Genomic DNA, 16302 nt, shown 5'->3' with positions numbered 1-16302 from the left:
ATCTGAAACCCACAGCTTCATTCTGTCTTTCCAATTAATACTGGAGTGTACTGGTATGGGAAATTCATAGGGCAGGAACAGCAAATTCATAATATTATTATTCCTGGTCTTTTTCCAATTATTTGGGTTTAGCACTACATGAGGATTTGGCCCAGTTTTATGCCTAGATGCACTTCCTGATACCAACCATATGAGGGGAATGTAATCACTATTGTGTGTCTCTGTAGTGGTTGGTAATATAATGTATTGTGTATATATAAAGTGGTGCATATTGAGATGAATGCAAATACCCAGTCACTGAGCCAGATGAATTAATCAACCACAACTAAAATCCCGAGCCCAAATGGTAATTGAATTCGTGACTCTCTAAACTGAAGCCCAGGCAAGAATAGCAAATTAATTATTTTTTAAAATAAATAATCAACAAACAGTCGATATGCCATGGCCCATCTATTCATTCTTACTGAAAGGCTTTGAGCCTAACAATACATGCACTTGAGGTCAATGTTTCCACACACATACACACATATTGCAAAATCATTATATATTTCTTCTGGAACCTGTTTATACAATTTTCTTTTTTAGTAGAATATTTCACCCACAAAATTATATAATATTTTCTTGTATTTAACTGTATTATGCAGTGTAACACTGAATATTAACATGACATCTCTCTGAAATAAAAATAATTATTATATGATCCTAGATTTCTTGGTGAAAATGAGATATAAGAACCGAGTTCTTCAAACATAACAATGTGATGTCTGTCTCTCCAGTTCTGATGATCTGAGTGTAGCAAGTACAAGTGCAACAGCCACAGCAACTTCTTCCCCAGTACATCATGCTAACTCTACTCCAAGACCATGTTATTCAGAAGAGTACTACACTGTACCAGATGCAAATGACATGGGGCAGAATGAGCATTACATCTATGTCACTTATCCACCAGAGCTTAAGAGAAGGCTGCTTGAAAGGTAAATGCTATGAATATTCATAATGAGAGTAGAAGAACTGGTAAAGTACCCTCTCTGACCTAGTGGGATGATGATAATTATTGCTATTTTATGGGGTAAGACATCAAGATTCATCTAGTTGGAGGCTTAGGCTCTGCACTTGATCTTCAAAACAAAAGATAAAGGTGATGTTATAAGGACATTAAATATAAGGTAAGTGGTACTTGACTTAAGAATCTTGAGTTCACCGTGACTGAAATTGTTTTCATTTCAGTTATTGGAAATGGAATGCAACATTTCCACCCATGTAACAATATAGACATCTTTTGGTGCCATCTCCTCAAGGTTGGTGACCATTATAGAGTAAGTTTTTCTATTGATCATTTAAGATTGAAATCTCTAAATCAGCTGCGGATCAAACCCAGGGTTCTCTAGAACCAAAGGCCACTACTGTATGCTATCATTCAGCCAAGAGTGGTGGTGATAATTACTGTTTTAAGAGGAAGTACATCTAGGTAACTATCCTCTATAAACACTAATCAGAGGAAAAAAAAGGAAGGAGTCTGACACTTCAAAAATGCAGGTATCAGCCAAAGGAAGGCAAGTACCATAAAGGGTGTGAAAATAAAAGACTCCCTAGGTCTCGAAAGCTCTAATACCGTTGGGGTCGGAAAAGAACCAGAACTGACCAAGGGAGGTTGGGTAGAGTAGATGAAAGTGAGGAGTCTGACACAAGTAAGTGGAAGCAATGCCAGAACTCAGAGAAGGGCCCCATGGTCACCAACCCATGCTACCAAGTTAAGAGCCCCTGGGGCCTCTTTTAGTTGCTTCTTACAACAAGCAGGGGATACTGTGGGTGTTCAGCCAAGAGCCAGAGAGAACAGATGGTGTTCATTTGTTTCTTGTTGATCTTGATTCTTCATCAACTTAATTGAGGGCAATTAGAAAAACCGGATTGGAAAGAGAGGTTACAACCTTATCAGATATCCCTTTTTTTTAAAATTTGATAACCTTCATTAACATCAATATACATTAACCTTTGTTTCATGACATAAGAACCCTGTCTGACAAGAAGCCATAAATCTGATGGGTGCAGAATAGAAAATAGCAAATGGACCAACAAAGAAACCAGAAACTGACCTCTCAAATATCAACATTGTCAATTTTCTGCCTTGTAAAATATTGTATGAAAAGGAACCACTGGAGAGAAAGAGAGAAACAGTGAAATAGTAAACTTGACAACATTTGGAAACCTTTGTCTAACATTACCTGTCACTCTACAGTGGCTTATGTCATGAAACAAAGTTTACCAGTTAACATACATCAAATTCCCCATTATCCAAAATGATGTACATCAATGCTACCTTGAAATGCAGATAATATGAATGATTGTTTCCACTTCTCATAAAATTTATAGATATGAATGATTGTGCCAATAAATAATTGCCTAGTGTTAGACATATTATAAGCATGCTATAACACAACATATCAGAATATCTGAAATATCAGTAATCTGTTGACAGCAATATTTAGAAAATATGAAATATGATACCCTTAACCTTTTCACTCCAGTGGAATGCTGTAGCAGTTGTGCAGGAGCAATCCACATGGCCAGTGGACTGCTGTAGAAGTTGTGTGTTGTTCAGCATTACTGTACTTTACTACAATAGACTGCTGGAGAAGTTTAACCTTCATGATATCTAGTGGTTGTCTTGCGAATCTGTAGTTGCTAGTAGAGTCATGAGATGTCAGGGGCAATCAGTTGGAAAGAAAGGGTTTGGGTGACCTTCACGCTCGTCATTTGCCACGTGACTGCTGTTAACTGTGAATGTATTAGTGCTTATATACGTAGCTTCAACACATTGTGGTACCGTATTTCATAATGAACGGGAAACTGTCTACTGCGGAGGAAGCTCTTATCCTCATATCAGGTAATGACTTTGAGGAAAATGAAGACAGGAAAGACTTAACTCTGCCAATGCTTTGTCCAAAACCATGAATTTAAAAGAAGAATCGAAAGTACATGTCCGTAACACATCCTTTATAGGTTGAAAGTCAATTTTGATTACAATGCAGTTGTGAAAATTCAGTATTCATCAAGGATGGGAAGCTTTTCATGAATGAAAATTACTAATACATGTGCAAATATATTTGACTGAACTATTTATGACAAATAGTCAACCTGCTGTGTCTTAACAATGTAAACAAATGGGAGTGAGATAGCAGAGAGTACAAAATATCCCGTATAGCGGGCATAGCCTGCCGCCACGGGAACCTGTCCCTGAGGCCACGAGTCTGCTCTGTCTTCAATGGAGTGAAAAGGTTAAATTAAACATCCCAATTTTTTAGAGAATAATATTAGATGTAAATATTAATTCATTTCGTTGAAAGAAGCATACCTATGAAATGTACTATTATTTTTTCCTCAGCTGCTACAACAGAACAACAAGGCTGTGACAAGTTAACATTTGAGTGAAAGCCGGCTGCAGACAGGAGGTGATAGCATCATTCAGCTTATTTACATCTTCTTTCACATCACTGCTTCACCAATGACTCCTTAATTCCTTTCTTGTTGTACTAAAACCACACTAATGCTAGTTTAGCATGATTGGAATGGTATTCCTTCAAGTCGCACATAATACTTGGTACGCATACAGCAAGTTCAACAATTTGTGCAATGGCAAAAACCATCTAGATTTCTTCCTATGCTCTATGCATTTCTACTGATCACATGCAAAATAAATAAGATATCGCACAATAATCATGGGAATATCCTTTTGATGAGCGCACACTGAATAAATTATACAAACGCAAACTTAACTGCTGCTTTTCTTTAGTTGTATGAGCTTACTTCATCAAATAACTCTGTTCAAGTATCTAACAGAATGCTAATGTTTTGCAGTAAATGTAACAGTTGGCAGAGCTTTTTGAAAGATAATATAATACAGAGATGAATTTAAAATTTAAAAAGTAAACTTAAAGCATGATAGCCATAGACTGTAGCAGGAAAAGCTCTCAAACTTGAGATTAATAATGCATGTTTAAGTAGAGAAGCTTTAGTGAAAATGTAAGAAAGTAGAAACATTTGAGAAGGAACATCTATTTCTCAGATAGTTAAAACTGAAATTATAACAATCTCAAAACTCTTCTTTCCGTGCAACAATCTTATATTTGCACAAATAATATAGAAAGTTTATATCTTATGGTAACAAATAATACCAGCTGAGTATCGCTGATGTTTTTTGGTAAACTTCCTAAAAATTTTCAAAAAATACTCTAAGTTAAGAAGAAAGGTAAAAATTATTGGAGTCAAACTCATTTTAGATTTAATTCCAAACTGGGCAAAGACGTTATTAAGGAAGAGTAGAAAGATGTAGACTTAATTGGCAGAATGTCAAGACATAAAATTTTATTTATTATACAAAAATCTTATTTCTTGTTCAGTACACCAGCAAATTTCTTTCCTTAGAAACTAATCTTCCCATATTATTAATGGTGACATAGACTACAGCTACATTTTAAATGAACTGCCAATTTAATTCAGAAACTCTTTTCAGCAAATACTACTCATGCAGACTAGGATAGATCATAGAAAAATAGAATTTTTATACAATACTTCACTTCAAAGAAAAGGCATTTTGTATTATAATTAAAAAAAACACTCTTTAAACGTACTTTAAATGAGAAGTTAATTGTAATAAACCATGAAAAAAATATGACCCTATGGACTACATTCTACTTTTGCTCACTATGAAAACACTTACCTGTTTAATTTTTACCCTTAAATTGAGTTGATGTATGTTACACAAGAAGATCCAGTGTACCCCAAAAGTAACTGTATGTATGTCTACCCCTCAGTCCCGTTTCCTGATACAGGGTTGGGGATACGAATTATATGGCATGTTTTTACGGCCTCATGCCCTTCCTGATGCCAACCTCAGTTTAGAAAACTGTGTACTATGTATATGGCAGGTGAGAACAGTGGTTTTGTCATAAAAGTGTATTAGCAAATACAGAAAAGACAATAATTACAGTTTTGATGAGTGAGTTAGCCATGCTATACTTGAAATGAGGTTAGCATTCCCATAACAAACATCAGTTTCACAACACCTTTTGCAAAATGGAGCCCTGGTAGACAAGCCACGTCAGAGAAATGTCTTGCAGTATTCAGGACAGAATACCTCATAGTCCAAGAGAGTCTGTGAGACAGTTTCCCAGCAGGTTGAAATGTCAAAGAATACAGCTAATTGGATGATGAAGAAGAGATTGACGTTGCATCTGGATAGCTTGTCTGCAATGATCAAGATCACCAGTCTTGTGTCAACTATTGCACCTAATTTCAGAACTCCCTCCTTTGCTAATGACACTTAATTTCACTTTTCAAGGTGTTTCAACAGCCAGAATGCCCATCTGTGAAACTCTGGAACTTATTCAAGTTATATGGTCTCTCTATGATGGTGGTAGTGATGATTATTGTTTTTAAGAGGAAGTACAACTAGGCTTAACACTAATCAGAGGAAAATATGGATAAAGTCCCTACGAAGATTTAGGGTTCTGGCAAGTGAAAGGGAAGGAAGGGCCACTAAGAGTATGAAAATGAAAGACACCCAAGGCCTTGAAAATCTAATACTATCAGGGATGGAAGAGAAGAAGAGGTGACCAAGTGAGGCTGGATAAAAAAGATGAAAGCTCTCAGCTAAGGACCCGTGGTCAGTCGCCAATCCACTCTCTCAAGATGAGAGGCCCTTCAGTCAACTGTTATGACAGGCAAGCGATACCTTGATATATTCTACTGCCCTCTAGCCATGGTGGGGTATTATAGGGTACATGCTCCAGTAAATGACCACTTAAGGACCATAAAACTATACATTTATGTTTAATCATTGAAATTAATGACCTCACTTTATAGCTGAAGAATGGGAACTTGAATTAATTGACTTAGTAACCCAAAATACAACACCAGATACAAAATGGCAAACCTCAGATTTGCTTGAACACAGTGAATGACTACTTCATTCTATTCAGTGACTATTCTTGGTCTGGTAAATGATTTTAAAAACAACAAGTATAATTTTCTTAATAATATATTTTTAAAAATGTGTTAAAGCAGTTTGGAAATATATAAGGGACAATATTAGCATATATACAGCTACAAATAAGTTTGTACTGATCTGGAAATATCAATAAGGCATATTTATACTGTACCAGTCATTCAGTTATACCCATTTTTAAGCTACTGGAAAAAGAAATATGACCTGTACACCTACTTTGTGACTGAATGGAAGCTTCATGGCACTTATTAAAAATGTTTAAATTTATATATGTTCATTCACTGATTCTGGTCATTCACTAATTCACTCACCCTAGTCCCTCTACAGTGAATAAGTTAAGGGTCTCATAAGTTGTAAGTCATATGTACAGTCAGTTTGCTTCACAGACACTGTGACTGCATTTACTTTCCAAAATCATACCAATGCAACTTCACTGAATGGGAAATTAAAGGAGCTTAGCTTCAGCAAGTAAAGTAAACTCGTGTCCTCATCCCGAGGTGGTGCAGCTCTTTTCAGGCACACCCCCATTGGAGGTGAGCTGCATGTACCATTTGAACCACATACCAGCCCTCCTGCCATTCTTAAATTTCTGGCAGTACCGGGAATTGAACCCGGGCCCCCGAGGACGGCAGCTAATAACACTAACCGTTACGCTACGGAGGCGGACCTTAGCTTCAGCAAGATGGTATAAGTGCATCCACAATTCACTCATCTCTCCACATCTAGGAAAACTGAGTGATCTCATGTGGAAAAATACCTACTTGGTCTCCTGTTTGATATGACTCTTTTAGAGAATTTTTTTTGTCCGGTTCACAGAAAGGAAAGTTTTATGAGTATATTCAAAACACAGTTGATACAGTGAAAGCAGTTATTACAACCTTCATTCAGCATATCTTAACGGCCATACTGCATAAGTTGTTTAATAACATAGATACACATTCTGGACTGTGAAGGTTATTTTCCACATCTGCTGAAGGAAGAATAACCATCTGGTAAGTAGTACTGCACAGTTACTTTTGGTACATATACCTATATACTGTATTATGATTTCAATCTTTCCCTCAATATTTGAAAGAAATATCTCCATGTTTCATATTATGCCTTACCTGGTAATCTACATTAAGCATGAGACAGGTATTTCACAAAATTCATGGTTATTTAACATCTTGGGATTATAAGGATATGGTGTTTTACCCATCATGTTGGACTAAGGAGCAGAAAGAAACTGGCCATCTTTCTGTTAGTAAACTTTGGTTGAGTGTGTCTAATCCAATGGTCCCCTAGTCTAGTTGTGAGTACTGACTAGCCTGTCAATGCCCAAATTTGAGTAAGGCTCTACCCTTGCAGAAAGATAAAAGATGCTGAAGAAAGAATAACTACCATGTGAAAATACCTGGATACATTTTTGTTTTGCATTTAGAATAATGATGAAGTATTAGGCTATAGCAGACAGATTTAATGACTTTTAAAGGTGGGCAAACAAAAAGCAAAAATAATTTTAAAAATGTTATTTGTTCTTATTTATTTGTAACATGAATCCTGAACTAAAAGATAACTCGTAGCACCAGTAAAAAGCAATGGTTTGTTTTCTGTCTTGGTGTCAATAAACTGAATTCTCAATTTTCTTTTGAAATTTATTTTGGGAAGTCTTTTAAACATGCATTAAGTTTCTAGGTATTTGTGATCATTGCCTTCCAAGGCCAGTACCGTTTATCATTTGATTTGCAATCAACTCATAAAAAAATGGGTTCATGTCAGGGTCAAGATAGATTGTAAGCACAAAATGATTTGATATATTTTATTGGGGAGTTGGCCATGCAGTTAGGGGCACGTAGCTGTGAGCTTGCATCCATGAAATAGTGAGTTGGCAGCCCTGAAGATGGTTTTCTGTGGTTTCCCATTTTCACACCAGGCAAATTCTGGGGCTGTACCTTAATTAAGGCCACAGCCGCTTCCTTCCCACTCATAGACCTTGCCTATCCCATTGTCACCATAAGACCTATCTGTGTCAGTGCAACATAAAACAAATTGTTAATAACATTGGAATCAGAATGTAAGCAATCCTTCTTTCTGGAATTCAGTTGTGTATAATGCTATGTGACCAATTATGAAATATATATATCCTTGCCTGCTGCTTGCAAGTCTTTATAGAATATTTGAACAAGAAGTGCACGACAGAAATGTGGCTTTTCACCTGAAGCGTGATGTGAAACAATTTTCAGTGGCTTTCAATTACGAATAAATTCAGTGAATACAGTTGTTTCTAAATTTGCAGACAACAGCTATAACATCTTGGTAGTTTTGCATAGGTTGTACTGAATGTAGAGGGAAAGATGACTCTACCCATAATGAAGGCTGTTTCTTTATTAGTGGCAACTATTAGTTACAACCATCCTTTAATGTAGTCCCAGCCATGTGTAGAACCTGTTGCCAGCAGAGTGGAAGCCATAGTATCCCTGTAGCAGCATCTATTCCCTGGATGATGCGAATGGAGTAGTCTGTCACCTGTAGACCTTAGGGAACAGTTTAGAAGCAAATGCCACAAAGCAGTTCTTACATCTTTGGTAACAAATCAAACTTACAGGGGCTTAAGTCCAGGGAGTACGGAGATGATAGAGCATTTCTCAACCCCATCAAGCATATAAATCAACCACCAGTTGCACGAAACCTGCTTGCGAAATGGTGGGAGATTTCTGCAGGAAGTGTTGCTGCTTCTTGTGCAATACTGGTCGCAGTCAATGTTCCATAAATGAACAGTACTTCACAGTCTCTTCTTGGGGAAGAGTAAGCGTTAAGATAACGGCATCATAGTCATAGTGGTGATGATTATTGTTTTAAGAGGAAGTATAACTGGGCAACTATCCTCTATATAACACTAATCAGAGAGAATAAATGGAAGGGATCCGACACTTGCAAAAATGAAGGTTTCGGCCAAAGGAAGGCAAGAGCCATGAAGGGTGTGAAAATGAGAGGCTCCGTAGCCTCGGAAACCTAGTACTGTCGGGGTCGGAAAAGAACATGAGTTGACCAAGGGAGGTCTGTTAGGACAGATTGAAGTGAGGAGCAGGAACAAGTAAGGGGAAGCAATGCCAGCACTCAGCTAGGGCCCCAAGGTCGCCATCCTATGGTCCCAAGTTAAGAGCCCCTGGAGCCCCTTCAGTCCTCTCTTATGACAGGCAGGGGAAACTGTGGATGTTATTCTACTGCTCCCACCCACAGGGGTAATCATAGTCGTACACCAGAATCACCTTCACATTGCTGGGGTTCTGATGCACTTTTGACTTTCATGGGGACTCGTAATGATGTCATTTGTTCTACTGGCGTTTCAGTTTGGGCTTGTACAATTGGGCCCATGTCTCATCCACATTATGATATGACACAGGAACACCTCCTTTTCATGTTCATAACATTCCAAGTGGGTTTATGCAACACTGTATTTTTACCATTGCTGCAATTCCATCAAATAGTGCAAAACCCATAATGAAGTAATTTTTCTCATCCTGAGGTGGTCTTTCATAGTATGAAACATGATCTTAGGTACTATGTCTGTCCCTCGGGCTAACTCACAAACCCTCTGGGTTGTATCACTTCCCAGCAAGCTGCCAACAAGCTTCATGTCCTCATCACCAACACCAGGGTGACTCGGGAGAAGCATGTTGGCCTCTCACTGTTGTCCATCATTGAAGTCTTTAACCTATTGTGCTATGATTCTGTAAGGCAATTCTGCATCCTTGCATGCCTTATGAAGACCGTCATGGCATTCTAATGCTGTACAGCCTCAGGCACATTCAATTTCAATCAAGCTGCATTGTTCCTGCTTCAAGAATATCTTGGATACTAAGCATTCAACCAGCTTCCCTCAGATGACACTATTCTCTGCAGGACAGCACATGTATGGAGCATTAGATGGACTAGTCCATGTACTGTGAGGTAGGTTGCATACCACCTTAATGTGTGTATATGCAAAAAACTCTGGTTCTGTTTCTATATGTACATACAACTGTGTTGCCACTGATAAACAGCTATAATATATATGTTATTACAGATCTGAGTATGAATGCATTTTTCAACAACAGTCTTACTGTTGGTGCCTTTTAAGAGTTAAAATCACATTTTCTGTTTGCATAGGCTCCACTCTTTTCATGTTCAAGATTTAAGTCAGGAAATATAAAGTATATATGTAAAAAACTTGTTCAGTTGAATAATAATAATAATAATAATAATAATAATAATAATAATAATAATAATAATAATAATAATAACAACAACAATAATAATGTTATTGGCTTTATGTCCCACTAACTACTTTTACGGTTTTCGGAGATGCCAAGGTGTCACAATTTAGTCCTGCAGGGGTTCTTATATGTGCCAATAAATCTATCAAAACGAGGCTGATGTATTTGAGCAGCTTCAAATACCACCGGACTGAGCCAGGATCAAACTTGCCAAGTTGGGGTCAGAAGTTCAGTGCCTCCACCATCTGAGCCAGAAGTACAACTAGGCAACCATCCTCTATATAACACTAATCAGAGAGGAAAAAATGGAAGGGATCCAACACTTCGAAAAATGAAGATATCGGCCAAAGGAAGACAAGGGCCACCAAGGGTGTGAAAATGAAAGACTCCCTAGACGCAGTCCAATGGTATTTGAAGGGGCTCAAACAAGTCAGCCTCGTGTCGGTAGATTTACTGGCACGTAAAAGAACTCTCATGGGAATAAATTCTGGCACCTGGGCGTTTTCGAAAACTGTAAAATTAGTTAGACGTAAAGCCAATATTATTATTATTATTATTATTATTATTATTATTATTATTATTATTATGAAATACTAAAGATCCCAAAAAATAACATCAAAATTCTCCTGGGAGACTTCAATGCACAAGTGGGGCGGGAAAGGAAGTACATTGAAATAGTTGGACAATATCCGGCACACAACAGGACGAATAAAAACGGAGAAAGACTGATCAATTTATGCAATATGAACAACTTCAAACTCATGTCTACCCATTTCAAAGCACGCCCCAACAAAAAGAAAACATGGGTGTCACCAAACCCCTTGCTAGGCGAATTTCAACTGGACCATGTAGCGATATCCAAGAACAATTACAAGGAAATTCATAACGTTAAAGTTAGAAAAGCGATTAATATAACATCAGACCATTATTTATTACAGATTAAGATGAATTTCATACCCAGACAAAAAACACATATCTGTGGCAATAGAGTGCCAAAAATTGACCGTGAATTGCTTATCCAAGAAAAGAGGGAAGAATACAGGAAAAAGCTACAGGTGCCAAAAAATTGGAATGAAGTGACAAAAATCTGCAGGAGCCAGCAGTTGAATTAGCGTCTACGAAACGTCGAAGTAAGCATGCATGGTGGAATGCAGAATGTGAAAATGCAATCAAAGAAAGATTTGAGGCATGGAAATCATGGAGTGAGAATAAGACTGTGACAAATTTGGAAAAATCACGAGAAATAAGGAAACAAACCCACCAAACACTGAGAAGAGTCAGAAGAGAACACCTTAGGGCAGAAGTCACAGAAATGGATGAAAACTTCAAGAAAAATAATACCAGATTATTCCATAGGGCCTTTAAAAATAGAATCAAAGGCTGTATAGCACCGAGCCTGCATTTCAAGAAAACGGACGGAACTCTTGCCCTCAACAATAAAGATAACTGTAAGATCCTTGCAAAGTACTTTGAAGACCTCCTTAACTGTGAATCACCACGGGAAAAATTGGAGATTGAGAAGGACACAATTCAGAACCCAGATTCTGAACCACCAGATGAGGAAGAAGTAAGGGAAGTAATAAACTCCCTAAAGAACAACAAAGCATCTGGTGAAGATGGAGTAACAGCAGAACTGTGGAAGATAGCCAATGACGCCTTTATCACTGAAGTGACAAAACTGTTCCGGAATATTTGGAGAGATGAGAAAATACCAGAAGACTGGCTAGTGGCATTAATACACCCGCTACATAAAAAGGGACCGAAAACAGACGTCAACAACTACCGAGGAATATCACTTTTATCTGTCACGTATAAGATTTTTTCTAAACTCCTATTGAACAGACTGACACCGCAAATTGACCACAAGTTGGGAGAGTATCAGGGTGGCTTCAGGAGAAGGCGCTCTTGTCAGGACCATATCTTGAGTCTAAAAATGATAATCAAATATTACAATGCGCAGCCAGAGAACATCTTCATCTCTTTCGTTGACTTTCAAAAAGCATACGATTCAATAGATAGACACACATTGATGGAAATTTTGAGAGAATATGGCATTGATCAAAAAACACTCAACTTACTTAGGTTAACACTAACAAACACCATATCCAAGGTGAAATTTCGAGGAGAGATCAGCAAACCCTTCCAGATAAAAACAGGTCTGAGACAGGGTGACAGCTTATCCCCAACACTCTTCAACGTGGTTCTAGATAAGGTCATGAAAACACTGTGGAAACATAATGACTCAGGTGCTATAATAGGTAGTAAAAATAAACATGTCAAACCCAAGTGTTTGGCCTTTGCTGATGATTTGGCACTCTTCTCTGAGACAGAACAGAAAACAATAACACAGATAAATGAACTACAGGAGATAGCCGAGAAAACAGGTTTAAAAATCTCCTTCACGAAAACAGAAATGATGTGCATGGACAGGAATTATGTGAAGAGAATAATGAAGACGAAATATGGCGAAGTGAAGGTCACAAAGCAGTTTAAATACCTGGGAGAAATTATCAGCAGCAACGGGATGGATAAAGAGGCCGTGGAAAATAGAAGACTTAAGTCGGAAAGGCTAAACATTGCCACCAAAGCCATTTACAACAAAAAGAATCTTTCAATCAATGTGAAACTAAGACATTATGATGCTGTGGTAAAACCAGTGATTCTGTATGGGGTGGAAACAGCAACACTAACGAACCTGGAAAAACTACTAAAAATTGAAAGGAGAATATTGAGGAGGATTTACGGCCCAAGGATGGTAGACGGAAACTACAGATTACGATCAAATAAGGAGATATACAAAAGAACAGAAGACCTGGAAACAACAATAAGGAAAAGACGGCTGCGATTCTATGGACACGTGGTCAGAACGGATCCAACAAGGTTAAATAAACAAATTTTTAATAAAATATACTACTTGAAGAGCCAGGGGGGATATGCCAAGCAGATGAAGGAAGAACTCAAGAGGTTAGGAATTACAGATGAAGAATGTCGTGATAGAGACCAATTCAGGAAAAGACTTTCCAACATAAAAGTTCTGGTTGAAGAAAAGAAAGAGCGCAGAGGGGGAAGATGGACTGAAGAGAGAAGAGCGCAACATTCTGAAAGAATGAAGGCACTGTGGAGAAAGACGAAGGAAGAAGGGATGATTAAAAGGAAGTGAAGTGCTATTGGCGTGGTCCTAAGTTTGGCCGGTTCGCAAGAAAGAAAGAAGAATTAATAATTAATTATAATAATAATAATTATTAATAATAATTAAATAATAATAATTATTATTAATAATAATATGTTGTTTGGATCTCCCACACCATTATGCTATGTATTGAAGCCAGATGGAAAGTGTACCATCAGCTATAGACTGCAGAAAAGAACAAGAGTTGACCAAGAGAGGTCGGATAGGATAGATGAAAGTTAGGAGCCTGGCACAAGTAAGTTGAAGCAATGCCAGGACTCAGCTAAGGGCCCCGTGGTTGCCACCCCACGCTCCAAATTTCAGAGCCCCTGGAACCCCTTCTAGTCACCTCTTACAACAGGCAGGGGATACCATGGGTGTTATTCTACCGCCCACACCCACAGGGGGATTATTGATAGGCCACGAAACACTTACTCTTTAGAGCCTTCTTTAATGGACCAATAATATCGATAGCAGTGATGCGGCAGATTTTGGCTTTAAGGCAGATGATCCATGAAACCCCATTGAATACAGCATTGAGTGCCATTGTTACATTTGCAGCACGTGGGTGTGCATGATTGTGGAACAAAAGCACAGCTGATAACAATTTTCATGTCTAAGGCAATTAATTTGCACAAGAATTGAAGCATACCACATTGTACTAGTTTGGACCTATTCATTACATACCAATGTTGCTTCAACTATTTCCTCTACTTAATGGACACATGTCTCAGACTGATCACGCTCTGAGCTGTTGCCACAAACAACAAACTGCCACCTATTGGCTGTCCCATCAATTATTTGCAGTACTGCCAGCTCTGCTTATGTTTCAATCAAACAATCCTTTTAAATGGATAGCTTTGTTTTGCTCAATTAGAACTATTCTACTTAGTTTTTTTTTATTAACTGCAGTTTGCTCTTCAGTTTCACCCTCCATGGTACATAAAAGTGAAGTAACAATTATTGGGTCATATTTTCTCATCAACTGGTGGTCTTGAGGAATGACTCCATATGACAAGAGTAAAAATAAGGTAAACTGAAACATCTGTTTAATATGTTGGTCGATCCTGGTGCAGTCCAGTGGTATTTGAAGGTGCTCAAATACGTCACCCTCGTGTCGGTAGATTTACTGGCACGTAAAAGAACTCCCAGGGAATAAATTCTGGCACCTGGGCATCTTTGAAAACCACAAAATTAGTTAGTGGGATGTAAAGCCAATAATATTATTATTAATATGTTGTTTGGATCTCCCTCATTTTTCAGACCATTATGCTATGTATGGTAGCCGGATGGAAAGTGTACCATCAGCTATAGACTGGAACTTGAAATCTATTTCAAAAGCTGAACAAGTTTAAATGATTAGTAATAAAGAAGTTTCTTCTTACATGTATTGAAAATGAAAACCTACAACCTGTTTTCCAGTCATTGACCGGGTCAGGGATGTAATGAATGAAGCAGTTATAGGCTATTAGTACGATGGGGTCGCCACTCCCAAAGTGATTTTATTAATGACTGATAGGTGCTATGAAATGAGAATGGAGAGTGTTGCTGGAATGAAAGATGACAGGGAAAACTGGAGTACCCGGAGAAAAACCTGTCTCGCCTCCGCTTTGTCCAGCACAAATCTCACATGGAGTGACCGGGATTTGAACCACAGTATCCAGCGGCGAGAGGCCGACGCGCTGCCGTCTGAGCCACAGAGGCTCTCTTACATGTATTATAAGTCATATATATAAGTCTTGATAAAATCATAAACTGTTAAGTTACTTCTCTTTAGGTGAATCAGTTTCTTTTGTGAACCTCACCACAAGGAGAAATCAGATAATTCTACCAGGAAATCTATATTCTTGTTCTGATAAAGATATGAATGAAATAGTGTTTGAGATTTTGTCATGATGATGATAATTATTGTTGTTCTAAGGGGCCTAATAGCAATATACCCCTTCTCACTTGATCCATTCTCTTTTATGACAAACCAAACTCATTCAGTTTCAATATAACCAAGTAGCACAGATGGTTAGCTTTACCATTGGTGATGCCAGTAATTACTGATTTAAGGAGAAATACAACTAGATAACTATTCCCTCATAACTCTAATCAGAAGAGATTTAACCCTTCAAAGAATTAAGATGTTGTCAAAAGAAAGGGAAAGGCCACAAAGTGTGAAATGAAAGATTCCTATACCAATTTAATACTATCAGAGTTGGAAGAGAACAAGAATAAACCAAGAGAGGTCATATATAGGAAAGCTGAAATAAATAATCCTGGTATAAGTACTGCTAAGTGGAAGCAATGACAGACTCTGCTAGGGGCCTTGCAGTTGCCAAGCCATGTTCTTAAATGGTCCCTTGGGGAGTAAACCCATTTTGTAACCTCTTGACAACAGAAGGTGTCATAGATATATTCTAAGCTGCCACTCACAAGGAAATGAGCACAAGTGCAGTTGGTCTCCCTAAGAATTCACGTCAGTACATCTACACACACTTAAAGAAAACTTTTCTTAGAGCAAAATTCTGGCACTTCAGCATTTCTTAAGACCAAAAATATTTGGAGGAATGTTAAACACACAGCAATATTAAACAATTTCAATGATTTCTATCAAGCGACAAGTAAGTTTTCCATTAGAATATAATGTACAGTAATTGCCTTATTAATTTGTTGCCACACCAAGGTCTGGATACAGCACATATTGTCTTGACCAAACTTAAGCTGATGTGCTTAAGCTGGTATAAGCAATCCATAATTGCAATGAATTATGTCTGGAATTTTGAAGTGATGGTCCATCAGAGATAATTTAAGGGGAGTTGGAATCCTAAAAATTGGTAACTTAGACATTTTTAGATTTTCTATGAACAAAATAATTTTAGCATTTTGAGATAAAGTTGGTGTATCAT

General features: G+C 37.7%; 1 protein-coding gene across 1 annotated transcript in view; it reads left to right on the top strand.

Annotated features, from left to right (window-relative positions):
- The window catches only part of LOC136870812 (uncharacterized), a 91507-nt gene extending 85268 nt beyond the window's left edge, over positions 1–6239 (top strand). The window contains exons 7-8 of the mRNA XM_067144939.2: positions 777–974; positions 3383–6239. Coding sequence (XP_067001040.1) covers positions 777–974; positions 3383–3410 — 226 coding nt within the window. The 3' untranslated portion in view covers positions 3411–6239. The remainder of the gene's footprint in view (positions 1–776; positions 975–3382) is intronic.
- Positions 6240–16302: the final 10063 nt, after the last annotated feature.

Source organism: Anabrus simplex, chromosome 1 (genome assembly GCF_040414725.1).
Source record: "Anabrus simplex isolate iqAnaSimp1 chromosome 1, ASM4041472v1, whole genome shotgun sequence".
In the NCBI taxonomy this organism is placed as follows: domain Eukaryota; kingdom Metazoa; phylum Arthropoda; class Insecta; order Orthoptera; family Tettigoniidae; genus Anabrus; species Anabrus simplex.
Note: the sequence above shows the minus strand (reverse complement) of the source record. Positions and strands in the feature narration are given on the sequence as shown.